This window comes from Lynx rufus, unplaced genomic scaffold (assembly GCF_022079265.1).
Source record: "Lynx rufus isolate CCGP_SWC_20201006 ecotype Redwood Valley unplaced genomic scaffold, mLynRuf1.p SCAF_3, whole genome shotgun sequence".
NCBI classification, from domain to species: Eukaryota; Metazoa; Chordata; class Mammalia; order Carnivora; family Felidae; genus Lynx; species Lynx rufus.
Genome location: NW_025814845.1, coordinates 123,196,078 through 123,213,909, shown reverse-complemented (window position 1 = coordinate 123,213,909; position 17,832 = coordinate 123,196,078). Strand labels below are relative to the sequence as shown.

At 40.7% G+C, this 17,832-nt stretch overlaps 1 protein-coding gene across 5 annotated transcripts in view; it reads right to left on the bottom strand.

The window, feature by feature from the left end:
- ARHGAP10 (Rho GTPase activating protein 10) overlaps positions 1-17,832 on the bottom strand; it is a 331,593-nt gene that overhangs the window by 236,964 nt on the left and 76,797 nt on the right. For all 5 annotated transcript variants that reach the window (XM_047091518.1, XM_047091519.1, XM_047091522.1 and 2 more), the window contains exons 2-3: positions 12,382-12,477; positions 12,247-12,308 (exon numbers count right to left, since the gene is read on the bottom strand). In XM_047091518.1, coding sequence (XP_046947474.1) covers positions 12,247-12,308; positions 12,382-12,477 — 158 coding nt within the window. The remainder of the gene's footprint in view (positions 1-12,246; positions 12,309-12,381; positions 12,478-17,832) is intronic.

Sequence of the window (17,832 nt, the reverse complement as noted above, 5' to 3'; positions counted from 1 at the left end):
AAAATTAATGTAAAAACAAAATTAAATTTTAGAGTGTTGATACCTCAAACTTATCAGCTAAGAACTGGTAAGAACCTTAATAAACCCATGTACAAAGGTCTAACTGAGACATAGGTACAGAGGTGCTATAAATTAATTCTACAGAGTTTAAACCTGAAAATTAAAAGCCAATTAATATAAAATGGTTCCTTGAACATCTGATTCTTTTAAACCACAGCAGTCCAATTTAACAGTCTGGAAATTATAATTTGTAAAATATATATTCCAAATTCACTAGATCAGTCACTACACTTTTGTTTTCTTCTGAAAGGCCAAGAATAAAAAGTCCTCCAATGAGAGTTTTTGTCAACTTTCAATTGTAAACTCTGAACAGAGCCTTAATAAAACAAGAGTATTTGAGCTGAAGTTCTGACAATTTCTGCTCCCTGGCTTAATTCCCTGAATATCTGGCCATAAACTGGCTCTCAAAAAACAAACAAACAAACAAACAGTTAGGCCACTGAATCAAAAAATTTAAGCTTCCCTTAATGTCTATGTTCTACAAATATATTAGTGTTTAGCTGAAGAGGGAAAAAAAAAGGAAGCTTGCATCAATTGTGAAGGCCTTTCATTAAAGGTTGCCATTTTACTCCAACTATTTAAATCCAGTAGATTCAACCAGTAAAGATTTGTATTATTCTTTGGAAAAAGTAAGAATCTTCAAACAAAGATTAGGTATATTAGGAATGAGTTAACCTAATAAGGACATGCAGAGATTTAACCTTTATCTTCTTTCCCTCTGTGCATGATGGACAGTAAAGATCTAGCTTCTTTTTTTTTCTTTTTCTTTTTCTTTTTTTTTTTTTTTTTTTTTTTTACTAAATACTTGGGCAGAACATTGTGAGAAGGAATAAGACGCCACAAAAGCAAGTGAAATAGGAGCCTGACAGAAAGCTGCAAAAGTATCATGAGAGAATTTGAAATTATATTTTTTTATCTTTAAATGAGAGAAATTGTAATTTCTTTTTTTTTTTTTTTTTTTTTTTTTTCAACGTTTATTTTTTATTTTTGGGACAGAGAGAGACAGAGCATGAACGGGCGAGGGGCAGAGAGAGAGGGAGACACAGAATCGGAAACAGGCTCCAGGCTCTGAGCAATCAGCCCAGAGCCCGATGCGGGGCTCGAACTCACAGACCGCAAGATCGTGACCTGGCTGAAGTCGGACGCTTAACCGACTGCGCCACCCAGGCGCCCCGAGAAATTGTAATTTCTGAAGCGAATGGTACAAGTCAGTGGCATAGCTAGAAATGGAACCTCAAGAATCAGGCAATAAATTTTCAATCAAGAAAACATGAGAGGGGTGCCTGGGTGGTACAGTCGATTAAGCTTCCGACTCTTGATCTCAGGTCATGATCTCACGGTTCACGGGTTCAAGCCCAGCATCGCGTTCTGCACTGATGGCATGGAGCCTGCTTGGATTCTGTCTCTCCTTCTCCCTGCCCCTCCCCTGCTTGTGGGCATACACACTCTCTCTCCGTCTCTCAAAGTAAATAATTGAACTTAAAAAAAGAAAAGAAAACCTGATAGAAATAGAGAGAAAGAGATGGGTGGGGATCTGTTCAGAAAAGAACACCTATACATTAGGCCAAAGGCAAAGACACTGATCTCCGGCCTTTCTGTACCTGGGTTACTTGAGTGGCTGAGAGAAGGAGGGTGTCACACAGAAAGGCTCTCATTCTCCACTAAGCAGCCAGCAGCTGAGCACCTCATCCTGACAAGTGCCTAATCCCTCACTAACTCTAGCATTCTCGGGTGCTAGAACACTGCCCAGCTCCTGGGGCACCTGGGTGGCTCAGTCAGTTGAGTGTCCAACTTTGGCTCAGGTCGTATCATGGTTCATGGGTTCGAGCCCCACGCGGGGCTCTGTGCTTGTGTGGAACTTGCTTTAGATTCTCCTTCCCTCTCTCTGCCCCTCCCCTGCTTGTTCTTGCTCTCACATGCACACGCGCTCTCTCTCAAATAAATAAACACTGCTCAGCTCCCAACATTCAAAAATACTTGTTTTATGAAGCAGTAGGATTCTCATACAAATTTAGATAATGTAAAGAATAGAGTTTCTATATGAATTCCACATTCCCTGCTGATGGCAACAATGGTAACTATGAACACCTATGCTGCGTCTCCTGTACATATTATCTTCATTCAAAACAGTCCGTTTCTGTGTTACACCAGGTCCTCTAAGAACCAGACACCGCCACAAGATTAGAAATGCCAGAAATTTATTAGGGGTAATGTCTGTGAGAAAAAGGTGGGGGGGGGGGGTAATCAGGGAGACAGTGATGCAGATCTCAACCCAGTGGAAGGAGACAGGGAGGGAAGGAAGGCTGCAAGGTTGGATAGACATGCATTAGACTGCAGTGCAGTTCGAAGGAAAGTTCAGCAAGGCCATCGGGGACTCCTTGAGTCAAGGCTGCCTGTCAGAGGACTCCAGAGTCCCCAGCAATGAGCTGCTTTAGTACCCCCGCTGTCTCGGTCCTGGCTGGGGGCAGACTGTAGGAGGTGTGGCCTTCACTCTAACACAGTAATGGAACACATAGCAACAGCTAGGCCCAATGGTCCTTACACTCCCTGCAGTGGGCAATCTGAGAGGTGCCCGTCTGCCACTGCTTCCTAAGTCCATGTTCTTCCCACTATATGGCCATGGCCACTAGTTTACTCCTGGACCTCTAGTAATGCCCACCACCATTCAAGTTCTGTATTTCATTCAATCTAACATGCCACTAAGAAGACAACACTCCACTTTTCTATATGGTCTTATGGAAAAAATATGGAAACCTTGATTTAAACTTTTACATTTATTGAAAAAGTTCTTTGACAGATTTTTATCCTGTATCCCTCTTGTGTATACATAAACAAAAAACAAAATATATTTAAGATATTTCTAAAACTTCTTCAGAGTCCAGCTCTCCTGAATCACTTTTCATCTCACTCACTGATATCTAGTTTTGCCCACACATTGTTCTTTTTTCCTTTGTGCCATCAAGAATAGTGGAGGATGCCTTATTTCTTGAAGTGGTACTCTACTATAGGACCCAGAATTTTCTTCCAAGATGATAGCATCCACTTTCTAGGTACTTCCTGATGCTGGAACTCCTTTGACCTAACCAGAAGGCCTTAATGGCAGGTCTTCTAACCATTACCAGGATTCATATTTCTTCCTCAAGGGACCAAGTGGTTTATTGATTGAAATGCTGAGCTACAGTTATCCAAACAGCCAGGAGAAATAACAACAGGAGCACCTGGGTGGCTCACTTGGTTAAGAGTCCAGCTCTTGGTTTCGGCTCAGGTCATGATCTCATGGCTTTGTGGGTTCAAGCCTCACATTGGGCTCTGCACTGTGACATAGAGCCTGCATGGATTCTGTCTCCTATCTCACTGCCCTTCCCTCACTTGCGCTGTCTCTCCCACAAATAAACTTAAAAAAAAAAAACAAAAAAACAAAAAACAAAGAGAATAAAATTCACATTTCTTCAAGACTCCTGCCTGGCAGACAGCAGATATAAGGATAAATTTCCATTCCCCGCCATGTTCAAAGGTGGAAGGAAGGCTGGAGCTACAGGAGTTACAGGCAAAGAATAATGTCGCTAGGATACCAAGAGATAGGAAGATAGGAGAAAGATTCTCTTTTCATCACTGTCACCAACTTATGTTCTAAAGTGACATGGATCAAATCACTTTACTTCACTGAATTCGTTTGTTTTTTTGTTTTGTTTCGTTTTGTTTTTGGTCAATAAAAGGGTTAAAAGTTTCCCTAAGTTCTCTCTCAGCTCTTTGTTTTAGGAGCCAAGGCCATACCTTTGAGTACTTCATGACTGGATCTGACAAAAGTATTTTCCTCATGCAACTGCAGACTCAGCTGAGCTTAATTCTCACTATTGGAACCACTCCTCTAGATAAGACAATGAAATGAGGGGGCTGGTCACATTCTGGTGTCTGTTGTTGGTGTGCATGGATGTGTGCTGGGGATGGGTTGAGGAGTCCTTGTCTACTCTGCTCTTTCGTGTCAGTAATAAGGGGTTTAATCAGAAAAGCGGATTCCTCAGAAGCGGACAAGAACAAAGCCCAAGATATGAAATACAGGAAACATAAGTTTCAATAGGGAAGTAGAATCTGACGATGACAAGGCTTTGAGACCACAGATGACTATGAATCACCAAGAGAGGGCACTGAGTCATGAGCAAGGCCTCCCACGTAATGGGGTCCACCAAGGAGCCCAATCCTCTTGCCTAAATCATCCTCACTCATTTTAGAATTCTGATTTATTCGAGTCAGTTCTGACTATAACCTCTATAGGATTCTGAGTAAAAGTCCAACTTTCAAAAAGTATATTCCTAGGGAACACGTTTCACAATGACATCTGTATCTGATTGAATTAATAATGAGTTTACAAGGGTAAAAAACGGATATATGTGAACAAAACAGTGTTGTCAAATTGTAAGGGTCAGTTCCAAGGAGAAAAATTCTTTATAAAGTTAGGTCACTGACAACTTTTAAGCTAAACTGAGAAATGTTCTCACAAATAAGTTCAAGATGGATTTTTTTCCCCACCTGAATATGCCTTCTAATAGAACTGTGCATGCGTGCACGCGCACACACACACACACACGTCACTTTAACTGTAAAAGAACTGGTTAAAATCAGTTTGATATACCATATGAAATATAATATTTACAGTAAGATTAAACTAAAGGCACAGTCTTTCCAGTGGCATGGAATGCCTTAGGTGCCCAGCACATTACAAGAACTCAAAGTAATGCTAAACACAAACACTAAAATTCCTAACAGCAGAAACCTATTTAAAAAAAAACAAAAAAACAAAACACTAGATATAGTTCAAAATCCTTTGGAAACGGCATATAAAAGCTGAGGTTTTTAAAGTCTATTTTATTTTAACCTCCTGGTAAACAGAAAGTCATCAAAAACCAATTTGTAGTGTTTCCAACTTTCAGACATCTCTAGCTCCAAGGTCAGGAGGTTCCAATTTAAGCATGCTTCACAATAACCTGGAGGGGTTATTAAAACACAGACTGATGGGCTGTACCCCAGAGTTTCTGATTCAGTAGGTTTAGGGTGGGGTTCGAGAGTTAGCATATCTAGCATGGTCCCAGGTGATGCTGATGCTGCTGGACCAGAGACCTAGCTTTGGGAACCACCGTCCTATGGTACTAAAGACAAAAATAGCATGAAAATTTCTCCCAAAAGATAAAAGATATTTAGTTCATTTTAACCAACACATGTCATTTTAAGAGTATCAGGAAATACTTTTGAAAGAAAAAAACAGAAAGTTTTAGAGCAAAAACCAATATCAAAAACCCCAAAAGATCTAGAAATCACTTAAGATACTTGACACAATGAAAGACCAATGAAGAAGGAGTGATGCAAATTGGCAAGCACTAAGGAAACATCCATTGTGTCTTGCCTGGAACCACCTAAGCTATTGACAAAAGCCTTTGGTACTGAGAAGCCCAGTGCCTTCTTTATTGGGGCATAAGCTCAGGGCAAATCACCTAGCAAGTGTTCCCTATCCTGGTGTTTTCACAAAAGTGAAATCTGTGGTGGAGAAAAACATGAGGAGGAGGAAGGAAAAGGGGGAGGAGGAGGAAGGAAAAGGGGGAGGAGGAGGAAGGAAAAGGAGGAGGAGGAAGGAAAAGGAGGAGGAGGAAGGAAAAGGGGGAGGAGGAAGGAAAAGGAGGAGGAGGGGGGTAGCAGGAGGAGGAGGAGGGAGAGGAGGGGGAGGGAAGGAGGAGGGGAGAGAGAGGAGGGGGAGGAGAAGGAGGAGGAGGAAGAGGTGGAAGAAGAGGGGGAGGAGAAGGGCAGGGGGAGGAGAAGGGCAGGGGGAGGAGAAGGGCAGGGGGAGGAGAAGGGCAGGGGGAGGAGAAGGGCAGGGGGAGGAGGAGTAAAAGCAGGAGGGGGAGCGAGAGGGGGAGGAGTTCTCAAAAGCCTACAGAGTCTAAAATAATTGATTAAAATAGGTTTGATATACCATACAAAATATTTTTATAGTCAGATGAAACTTTATAAAGGCACAATCTTCCCAGTGGTTTGAATACCTTAGGTACTCATCACATTTCAGGAAGTCATAAGTAATGCTAAACACAAATTAAGTAACAGTAAAATTCTGAACAGAACAGGGTCATCTTGCTCAAGTAGGGAAAGGATGCAGCTGGTGGACAAGATGTCTCTTCACTGTCTGGCAGCCCAGTCGGCACCCAGCCCTCTCTGGATGAGAGGGAGGTACCTTTTGTGCACCATCTGGCAAGCTCTGCCTTCTCTCTTAAGGCATCCCCTCTTCCCTGAAGCTTTCCTCAACCTCTGGGCCTCACGCAACTGCCCTGAGAAACTGAGCAGTCGTGTTCAGGAAAAGGACAAAAAAAAAGAAAAAGTTATGATAAAAGAAGCATATAGAGAGGTAAATCCAATATGAAAGGTTTTTAAAAGAACATCATAAACGCTGCAGCACTATTTTAAAAGCCCTTAAATTCTTGGACAGCTGCCCACCTCAGATCAGTACGCCATGTCCTGCCATGCCAGAGAGAACATCTCCAGAATTCTGGCAGTGAAACACCACACAGTACTTTCCTCAGAGAACATGCACAGAAGTGAGCTCAGCAATTCTGGCCACAAACAGCACTCAGCTCCCAACTGGAGTTGGTCAATTTCACAGTCAAGGCTGGCAAAATGATCAATAAAAAGTACTCACTTGAAAACACTATTCCAAAAAAGTCAATATTGGCCTTGTAAAGGGCATGACACATTCATTCACAGAAATTTCATGCAGGGGCTGGGGGGAGACACTCTGCCTTCCTGACCAGCCTTCTTTCCAGTTCCCTCCCCAACAACTGGCTTTAATAGCTATGTAGCTAGACACTGGTGGGAAATAACACAAACAGATACCTCCTTCTTCCCCAAATTCTGTCTGCCCGGAAGAAACTAGTGCTTCACTTCTATCTTTCCTTACTTGGATAACCCCTACTCATCTGTCAACTGAGGTCTGAAAGGACATCTCTACTACGCCTTCCCTGAATTCCCCAATAACTCTGTTACCACAAAGCATGCTTTGTGTAATCTCTCCCAATGGACGGCTAACTACGCAAAGGGAGGAACTATGCCTTTATCTTTATAGCACTTGGCACAGTGTATGGGCACACACAGTATTTGTTGAACTATTTATATCTAAGCCTACTGAGGTATACAGATTAGTCATGTGTGTATACATATTCCTGATGGCTCACAACCAACAAAGAACTTGTTCCTTATTGTTGAGCTTCCAGTCTGATGACTTTATTCCTAAAACCCAACATCCTATTTTAACATTTATTTAAAAAATGGAAAGCTTTTAAAAAGTTTTTTTTACCCTGGTCCTTGCCTTCTAAAACACAGATCAAAATATTTTTTCACATTTTAATGACTCAGTCTTAATTATGAACATCTAATTATTACAGTGCAACATTTAATTTAGGACTTCAGAAAACACTCATTGTTTTTGGTTTTTTGGTTTTTTTTTTTTGAATGTTTATTTATTTTTGAGAGAGAGAGACAGAGCACGAGTGGGGGGAGGGGCAGAGAGAGAGGGAGACACAAAATCTGAAGCAGGCTTCAGGCTCTGAGCTGTCAGCACAGAGCCCGACACAGGGCTCAAACTCACAAAGTGTGAGATCATGACCTGAGCCGGAACCAAGTGTCAGATGCTTAACCAACTGAGCCACAAAGGTGTCCCAACACTAACTGTTTTTAAAGATTAAGCGACCACTAAGATTTTGTTAAATTCTTAGAACCAAGTTTAGAATATTTCAACCTCTATGTTAGAGCTGTGATTTTGCATTCCTTTTTCTTAATATGTAGCTTTTTGCTGCTGATGTATAATAATTGTAAGCGAAACAAGAGTTTTTAAAAATTTCCCAGAATGCACTGGCTTCTATCTTAGCTACTTAAAGACTTTCCTCATCTGTATGTCACGTGTTGGAGAGGTATGAACTTGTTAAACCACACAAAGGTCCTCCTTTGTGTCTCTGCTCCACAAACTCCATCTCAAACACAACTTCTTCCACAAAGTCCTTCCTGATAAGCACAGACTTAACCTCTCCCTACTCCATGAAACCCCACCTAACTTTGTGTTATCACAGGAGAATAGACTTTTTGTAAGTTTATTTATTTTGGGGGGGAGGCGCACACAAGTGGGAGAGGGGCAGAGAGAGGGGCAGAGAGAATCCCAAGCAGGCTTCACGCTGTCAGCACAGAGCCTCACTTTGGGCTTGAACTCGCAAACCGTGAGATTATGAGCTGAGCAGAAATCAAGAGTCAGATGCTCAACTGACTGAGCCACCATGTGCCCCAGTAGAATATATTTTAATTCATTTTTTACCAGTTATTCTCCAAGGCCATACTGAGCACTTCCTAGGGGAGGTATCTTTTCTTATTCAAAACTTTAAGGCTAGTGTCTAGTAAGGCATCAAAGTTTCTTTTACTAAGTGTTCAAAGCTATTTAAAACAAAGGTAGCTAGGGGCGCCTGGGTGGCTCAGTCGGTTGAGCATCCGACTTCAGCTCAGGTCATGATCTCACGGTTTGTGGGTTTGAGCCCCACGTCGGGGTCTGTGCTGACAGCTCAGAGCCTGGAGACTGCTTCAGATTCTGTGTCTCCCTCTGTCTCTGCCCCTCCCCTGCTCACACTCTGTCTCTCTCTCTCTCTCTCTCAAAAATAAACACTAAAATATAAAAAATTAATTAATTAATTTAAAAAATTTAAAAAAGGTAGCTGTGATTCCATGCAATTTTCATGGTTACAAAAAAGTGAGACCCCTGATGATGGAGATTAGACAGAAAGACCCAAAGAACACCAATATGGGTTAAATACTAAACATTTTCATTTTTATTATTAATTTTGTTATTATAACTCATTGATAACTCAGGAAGTAGTACTATTTTAAAGGTCTTTTAAGGCTAATAGAAAAGTATCAGAAATTCTTAGTAAGGGAAAAAAGGAAGAAAAACCTACAGATTAAAAGAGACTTAGAAACTTATCTATCAAATGCAATGTGTTTGGATCCAGATTCAATCAAACCAACTGCTGTGGGGGAGGGCAGACTTTAAATGAGTATCAGAAAATTTTGAATATAGCCTAATTCCTTGTAATATTAAGAATGACGATTTGCTTGTCTTTAGGTGTGTGAAGGACACTGTGGATCAGGAAGAGAGTTAACCTTTTAGAGCTCTGTAGTAGGATATTTATGCATGAAACAATATAATGGGCTTTCTATCAAATTGTGGGGGCATGGGAGTGGGGGAGTGAGAAGTATAGGAGAAACAAGATTGGCTGTGTGGCAATGGTTACTGAAGCTGGATACTGAGTACATGTAGTTTAATTATATTTTTCTCGGGGCGCCTGGGTGGCTCAGTCGGTTAAGCGGCCTACTTCGGCTCAGGTCATGATCTCGTGGTCTGTGGGTTCGAGCCCCGCGTCGGGCTCTGTGCAGACGGCTCAGAGCCTGGAGCCTGTTTCAGATTCTGTGTCTCCCTCTTTCTCTGACCCTCCCCTGTTCATGCTCTCTGTCTCAAAAATAAATAAATGTTAAAAAAAATTTTTTTTTAAAAATCATATTTTTCTCTCTACTTTTTGTACATGCTCAAACTTTTCCAAACTAAAAAGCTTAAAAAAAAAAAAAAAAAAGCATGAGGTGTCCTTTTAATTCTATGGTTGGTCATAGCTGCTCCCCACCCCCGCTACCAAACTGCCTTCTGGCTTTGAATAGTTTCCTGCTATGCAGGAGTCGCTGTTCCCACAAATGTGTTATAACATACTGTCCCATTCCTCCCTGAGGTTCCAGCCTTATACAGACAACATCCTATTTCCACTTCTACCCTGTACCAGAAACCCAGCCCTATCATCCCCTTCCTATCTAAAAGACCCTATCAACCCCCAACACAGCTGAAGATTACACCAAGATGCCAGCTATTAATAGCCCTGAGAACCACACTATCTGCATCTGACAGCCTGGAGCTAAGACCACATTCCAGTTTTTTGACCTAGTCAGTGCATCTCAAAGAACACAAAACAGAAATAGGACATCAAGACAGGAAGTAGTCACACAGTATTTTGGTGGTGATAAAATCCAGCACGGGTCCACCTAACACTCTTCCCCTAAATGTCAGGATGCCTCACATAGTTCTCAGCTGTACAGGCCTCTCCTCACCACTCTACATATAGGAGTACCCTGCCCCACTCTCTGACTCTTTGGCTACTAACTTTCCTTCACTTTGATTTTTTTTGTTTTTTTTTTTTTTGTTGTTTTTTTTTTTTTAGGTTTATACATTTATTTTGAGAGAGAGCGAGAACGCACAAGTTGGGGAGGGGCAGAGAGAGAGGGACAGAGAGAGAATCCCAAGCAGACCCTAAGATGACAACAGAGAGCCTGAAGCAGGGCTCGAACTCACAACCCACAAGATCATGACCTGAGCTGAAGTCGGACGCTTAACTGAGCCGCCAGAGGCCCCTCTTTATTTGATTTTGTAGGACTTACGCTACCTGACCTATAGTACATGTTTATTTATCACCTTCCCTTCCTAGAATGCAACTTCTATGAGGAAGCTTGCTTGGTTTTCCTTTGTGTGCTCAGATTCTAAACAGTAATTGAAACACTCAGAGATCAAATGTATATTTGCTGAAAGCTCAGGATCCCAGGAGAAATACAACTAAATACCAAAGAGGGCTGGGAACAAAAAAGTTGACACTATTAAATACATAAACTGAGTACACACACTTCCATCACTACCCACACACCCACATGTAGTACAAAGGCGATAGCATTATTTTTATCCACTATCACATTTAGACTTTCTTAAATGGCTGAAAAATTAGTGACTCGGGATCACACAAATAATGGCTGAAGATGTCAGTCTGTGCCAGAAAAACCTAACAGGACCACAGTACCTTCACATGCCCTCTACAGTATTCACAATATAAACAAATCATCTCAGGATATAGGGTACAATGCAAATTATATTGGGGTTTTTAGAAGCCATATGTCACTGTCACTTTTAAATCAAAATCAGTGTCCTCCCACTACTTCTTCGCCTACTGCAACTACACTAGACAGAAATCCCACCACCGCCACCACCAAAGAGATTAATTAGAGTAACATCTAGGAAGCTGACCAAAATGGTGGGTGATTCAGAGTGCCTGGTTCTGGCTCTACCTCTCAGCTACCATGTGATCTTGGGCAAGGTACTATGGCTCAGTTTCAAGTGTAAAATAGGGGACAATAAAAGAGTCTCTATCGTAGGTTGATCATAGGGTTGATATCCCTGTACCAGACACACACTAAAGGCTAACTATCTTAGTTATCATGTTCAATATTATTATTATAAGCACTTCTGAACCCACTGGTACACTTATACTTTAACATAATTCTAGGTAGGACTCATTCTCAAGGATACAAAAAAAGCCAGTTTGTCATTTTTTTTAACGCCTGTAAAATCTGGTGAGAATAGATAATATATAATAATCTGGGAGCAATTCTCCTATAAATCTTTATTGAATGAATGAATCACAGACATTAGGAAAGAAGCTTTTAAGAAAAGTGAGAAATTATTACTCAATACCCTCAAAATCCATTGCTGAGCATTTCGTTAAATAAAATCATCCACTCAATGCACTCAGCATATAGCATCAAGCATGTGGAGAGCACCCAATGGAAAGTACTTATTATTCTTACTGTTGTGATCATGAACCTCAAGGCAAAGAGGGATTCTAAGGACTTCCTGGCCCAAATTCTCTCCCTCCACACAGCCTAAAAATCTATAAAAATATGATTCAGACTCTAACATTGCTCTGCTGTCCCTCTGCCTCTACATAAGCTTTTCTGCCTTGATCTTCTAGGTACATCAATGTTCTGCCTGAGACTCAATTTAAATGAAAGTGCTCCACTGCTAACAAAAATCTAGAAAGCACTGCTATAGTCCAACCCACTACTTTATGGATAAAGAAACCGGGCCTTGGTCTAGAGGTCCAGCAACTTGTCTAAGATCTCACCACAGTCAGCACCACTGTGGAACTAGAAATCCAGGCTCCTGAAACCTCATCCAGGGCTCTCCACTGCTAAGTGTTACTTCATCCGCAGATAAATGCATCAAAACTTCTACCAGAACCAGCTTCTAGACCCAGATTTTCTCTGCTTGAAGTTCAATTTACTAATTCACATCCCGCAACTCACCATAATTTCTCTTTGTTCTTCCAGATTCTTCAAAAAATTAGAAAATTCACGTAAGGAAGCATCTATAAAGAGAAAGTTACGATTATTTGGTAGCCAAAGCAAAGGAGAATAAACCAAAACCTCACTGTTACATACCTATGCAGCGTTCATCATCTGTCTCTGCGTCACCGATGAACTCAAATTTAAAGTCTCGGAGTGAATGTGCAAACTTCCGCTGGGCTGCTGAAAGACCTAGGAAGAAAGATTTAATGATTACCTGGGGCCTTGTTTTCAGTCCAGGCTTAGAAGAAATGTATTCATCCTAAGGTCACTAGAGCTGTAGGGCTCTTCACCCAACCCAAGAGGAGGCACAACCCAACTCCTTTGCCAAGGGGCCCATCACCCTCAACCTGGCATGCTCTGGGATGTTTCTGTCTTCCCTTCTACACTCTGGCACGGAACAGGTGCTGGAGACATGTTTACTCCCTCCCCCACCCTCTACTTCCTCAGAGATATAACTGCTTCACATTGTTCCCCAAAGCTCTTTCTCTTTATCTGCTCACTCAGGTCAGAACTTGCCCGATTCAAAAGTTCAGGCTATGATTAGGAATACATACACCTGATGGTATCTCCCAGCGCTGGAGGAGAACTGGCTGAATGCCACGGTTTCAAATATAAAAATATCAAAGCTCAAAGTCAGCCGGCCAGATGCCCTTAACTGACTGGCAAACTCCAGCCAGAGAAGCACAGAAGTATCAAAGAGTTTTCATAGAAAACAGCATCAGGAGGTAGCTGAAGGGCAAGCTTAAATGATGGAAAGAATTCATTCTGCAAAGACCTACACATTCTTATCTTTTTTTATTGGAGATTAATAGAAAATAGTAGAAAACTACATTGCAGTATCATTTACGATAGCCAAGATACGGAAGCAACCTAAATGCCCATTGGTAGAAGAACAGATCAAGAAAATGTGATATGTATACACAATGAAATATTACCCAGCCATAAAAAAGGAAGGAAATCTTGCCATTTGTGACAACATGGAGAAATCTAGAGGGCATTATGTAACATGAAATAAGTCAGACAGAGGAAGACAAATACCATATGATTTCATTTACATGTGGAATCTAAGAAACAAACCAAACAAAAAGCAAAACAGAAACAGACTCACAGATACAGAGAATAAAGTGATGATAGCCCAAGGGAAGGGGGTTGGGAGAAGGATGAAATAGATGAAGGGAACTAAGAAGTACAATCTTCCAATGATGAAATAAGTAAGACACAGGAGTGTAAAGTACAGCACAGGCAATGTAGTCAATAACATTGTAGTAATTTTGTATGGTGACAGCTAGTAACTAGGTGTATTGTAGTGACCATTTCATAATGTATATAAATACCGAATCACTATGTTGATACTAATCCAGTTATTCCCCAATTTAAAAAATTAAATAAAGGGAAGTATATACAAAGATAGAAAAAATAAGAAAATGATGGAAAATTCTACTTCTAAAATAGGGTAACATTTATTTTATGGGCCATAGCACATGCTGTGTATATCTCATTCAATACTCTTATATAAAATAAAGATTATCTTCATTTTACAGTGGGGTGCTAAAGCTCAGAGATGTTAAACAATTTACACAGTTGCACAGCTACTACAACAGCAAAGGCTCGATTCTATTCCAGAGCTATTTGCACAAAGCCATGCCCTGGCCTGGATACAATCCTGCCACCGGTCTAAAGCACCTTTTAAGAAGCTGTTCCCTGACTCCCACACCGTGAATATCGACAGACTGTGTTAAAGTTTCATGTCAAGCAGATTAAGAAGTTGAAAAAAATAAAACACAATCTATAACTGCTGGCCAGAGTACTCACACAAAAGATAAATGTAGACAAGAAAGAGAAGCCAAGAATGTCAAAACTGAGGACTGTTTTTAATGAGATAGTAGAAGCAATTTTCTCTTTTAGTCATTGACTAAACAAGGAATAAAAGCAAAAGATTCTTATGTTTACATTATAAAATGCTACCTGATTTTTTTTCTTTTACCAACTCTTTTTTTAAAAATTTTTTTTTTCAATGTTTATTTATTTTTGGGACAGAAAGAGACAGAGCATGAACGGGGGAGGGGCAGAGAGAGAGGGAGACACAGAATCGGAAACAGGCTCCAGGCTCTGAGCCATCAGCCCAGAGCCTGACGCGGGGCTCGAACTCACGGACCGCGAGATCGTGACCTGGCTGAAGTCGGACGCTTAACCGACTGCGCCACCCAGGCGCCCCTCTTTTACCAACTCTTTACCTCAAATCATTAAGTACAAAGCTCCCCAATACCCTCCTGGACAAGCTGCTTTCTCTCACTTCCCAAACTTTCTCACACTGCTCCCCAGCTCTTTCAGCTACTGTCATGGTTTGGTTTTGCTTAATTTTCTTAACAGACTATATTTTTTAGATAAATTTTAGATTCCCAGCAAAACTGGGCAGAAGGTACAGAGACACCCTGCCCCCACACGTGCATAGCCTCCCTCGTTATCAACATCTCTCGTTATCATGGCTTTTCAAATGTCATTCTTCCTCTATCTAATTCATGTTTAGTTCGCTTTTCTCAAATCCTTTTTCTCTTTAAAATAAAAAACAAACTGAAAGACCGAAATGCAAAAGGTAAAAACCACAACACTTTTAGAGGATGATACAAGATTATAACTTCTTACTCTTAGCATATGGAACAAAAGCACACACCATAATGTAAAATGTGATGGACTGCAAGCATGGTGACAATTCTCCATCTGTCCCTGTAGGCACCCCTCTTTTCAATGTGGACTCTGCAGCTCCTCCAGCAATAGGTAGAGTCTCTCTTCCCACACCTTGAATGTAGGCTGGCCTTAGAGCCAGCAGGATGTGGTGAAAGTAACACTGTGCCAATTGAGAACCTCCATCTCACGAAATTTAGAACCCTCTGGCTTCTGTGTGAACAAGCCCAAGCCAGCCTGCTAGTTGGTGAAAGACTAGTGGCCCAGTGTCCCCACCCCCCCCCCCTGCCCTGCCCCAACTTACTGCCCCATGGGTCAGGCAGCCAACCTGCAGAAGCAAAGCTTTCCTGCCTTTTATGAAGGAGGTAATCCAGATGAACTTGAGTCCAGACTAAAATAAATAAATGGCTGCTGTTTAAGCCACTACGTTTGGGGATGATTTGTTACAAGGCAACAGATAATTAATACAGAAAGGTTAGTAAAATTTGACTGTGTTAAACTTGAAAAATGCTTAAGACATTAAAAAAGTGAAGATAAGCACACACCCAGGAGATGTAAGTAACAGCTATAAATCAATGAAGGCAGAAATTCTAATTAAAAAAAAAAAAACTGAACAAAACACTTCAACAGGCCCTTCACAAAAGGAACTGAAGGAAATCTAAATGGCCTATAACCACATGAAAAGGGTGCTCAGACTCATTAGTGGTAATGAAAATGAAAAGCTCAACATACCTCAATACACTTACCAGACTGGCAAAAATTAGTCTGGTAAGTCCAGGTGTTGGTGTAATTCTGTGTTTGGAGCAACACAAATCCTCGCATACTGTTAGCTAAGAGTAAAAATTGGTACACTTACTCTTTAAGTACTTTGGCATTTTCTAGTAAACTTGATGATACCCTACAACCCCAAAATTGTCCTTCTAGGTAAATTCCCAAGAAAAACTCTTACACATGTGCACTTGTAGACATATACTAGAAAACCCATAACAGAATGATCATAATAGCAAAAACTGGAAAAAACAAGTACCAAGTAACAACAGAACTGAAAATTATACTACATTCATACACCATAGAGTAAAAATAACTATCAATTCACAAGTCAACACACATGAATCTCACAACTTGGACAGAAAGAAGCAAGTCACACAGAAAAAATGCACACAGTATGATTCTCTCATAGAAAGTTCAAAATAAGCTACACTAAACTATATTCTGGGTTGCATATATAGGTCACAAAATTATAGAAAAGCAAGGGAATCATTATCTCAAAAGTCACACAATGTTTACCACTGGAGGCAAAGGAGAGCAATGCAAAGGGACGAAGGGATTGAAGGGATTTTAGCTCATAACCTAGGGGTGAGTCTACAGATACTTGCTTTAACATCCTTATTTAAAATGTACGTTTTGGGGCGCCTGGGTGGCGCAGTCGGTTAAGCGTCCGACTTCAACCAGGTCACGATCTCGCGGTCCGTGAGTTCGAGCCCCGCGTCAGGCTCTGGGCTGATGGCTCAGAGCCTGGAGCCTGTTTCCGATTCTGTGTCTCCCTCTCTCTCTGCCCCTCCCCCGTTCATGCTCTGTCTCTCTCTGTCCCAAAAATAAATAAACGTTGAAAAAAAAAATTTAAAAAAAAAAATAAAAAAAAAAATAAAATGTACGTTTGTTTCACTTTTGCCATAATTTCACAATTAAAAATAAAATCTTTAAAACCATAAAAGAGTAAAACCTAGCAATTTAGTCCATTCCAAAGTAACTTTTTTCCATCGTCATCCAGGCAAACATATAATTATTCTCCAAGGCTTAACCACACTGGCGTGCTCTTGGGTCACACATGCCAAACTCACTCCAGTCTGACACCCTTAAAATTGCTACTCCCTCACCTGAAACACTCTTCCCCTACCCCCACCCTCACCAGGCTGGTTCTCAACCCTGATGGCTCAGTCCATCTGTCTCTGATGGAGCCATCCTCCCTACCATCCTCTCCAAAATAAGGTCACCCGTGGTCCTTAATCCCTCTCTATTCTAATGCTGCTTTATTTTCCTTGTAGCACTTATTATCTGAAACTATCTTATATAGTCAGAACTCACTCAGGATTATCTATTTTCCCACTGTACAATATCACGTCGTGTCCCTGAGGCAGTAACTGACAGTCTTGTGCGTCACTATATCCCTGAAACAGGGACCACAATAGGATTTTTCTTTTGTATCTCATGCACCTACTTCCAGATGTTAATAGTGTGTGGGTTTATTACCATTTTTAATAACTTTATTATTCCATTTTACTAACGTTTGCTTTGTCAGTTCTCAACAGGGGCGTGTACATTCGTTCCATTTATGTGTGTATATACATATATGTGTGTTTATATGTGTATATTTACTTATGCATTATACTCATTTTATATAGATTATTTATATAATATGTACAAACACTGGCATAAGTTATATTTTTCCCCTCTGGAGCTGTTTCCTGCGGTATTTGATCCAAATCACTAGGTCAAAATATACTTTGAAGACCATGTTTCATATGGTCATGGCAGGAGGCTCTCTAGAAAGTAAAAAACTTAATCTATCAAATTTTTTAATATTTCATAATACCTAATTTCATTTTAGCTTAAAATGTTTATAACAGCAGATTAAATTTGGGTTCATTTGCACAGCCAATATGAGATTTCTCCCTGGGTAAAGAGCATGCTTTTCTCTCATTAAGTGCTAAGTATTGTAGTTATGTTAAAACTTCATTTTAAATACATACATACATATTTTTAATGTTTGTTTATTTTCTTGATAAAGCAAGCAAGCAGGGGAGGGGCAGGGAGACAAGGAGACAGAGGATATGAAGCGGGCTCTTCGCTGACAGCAGCGAC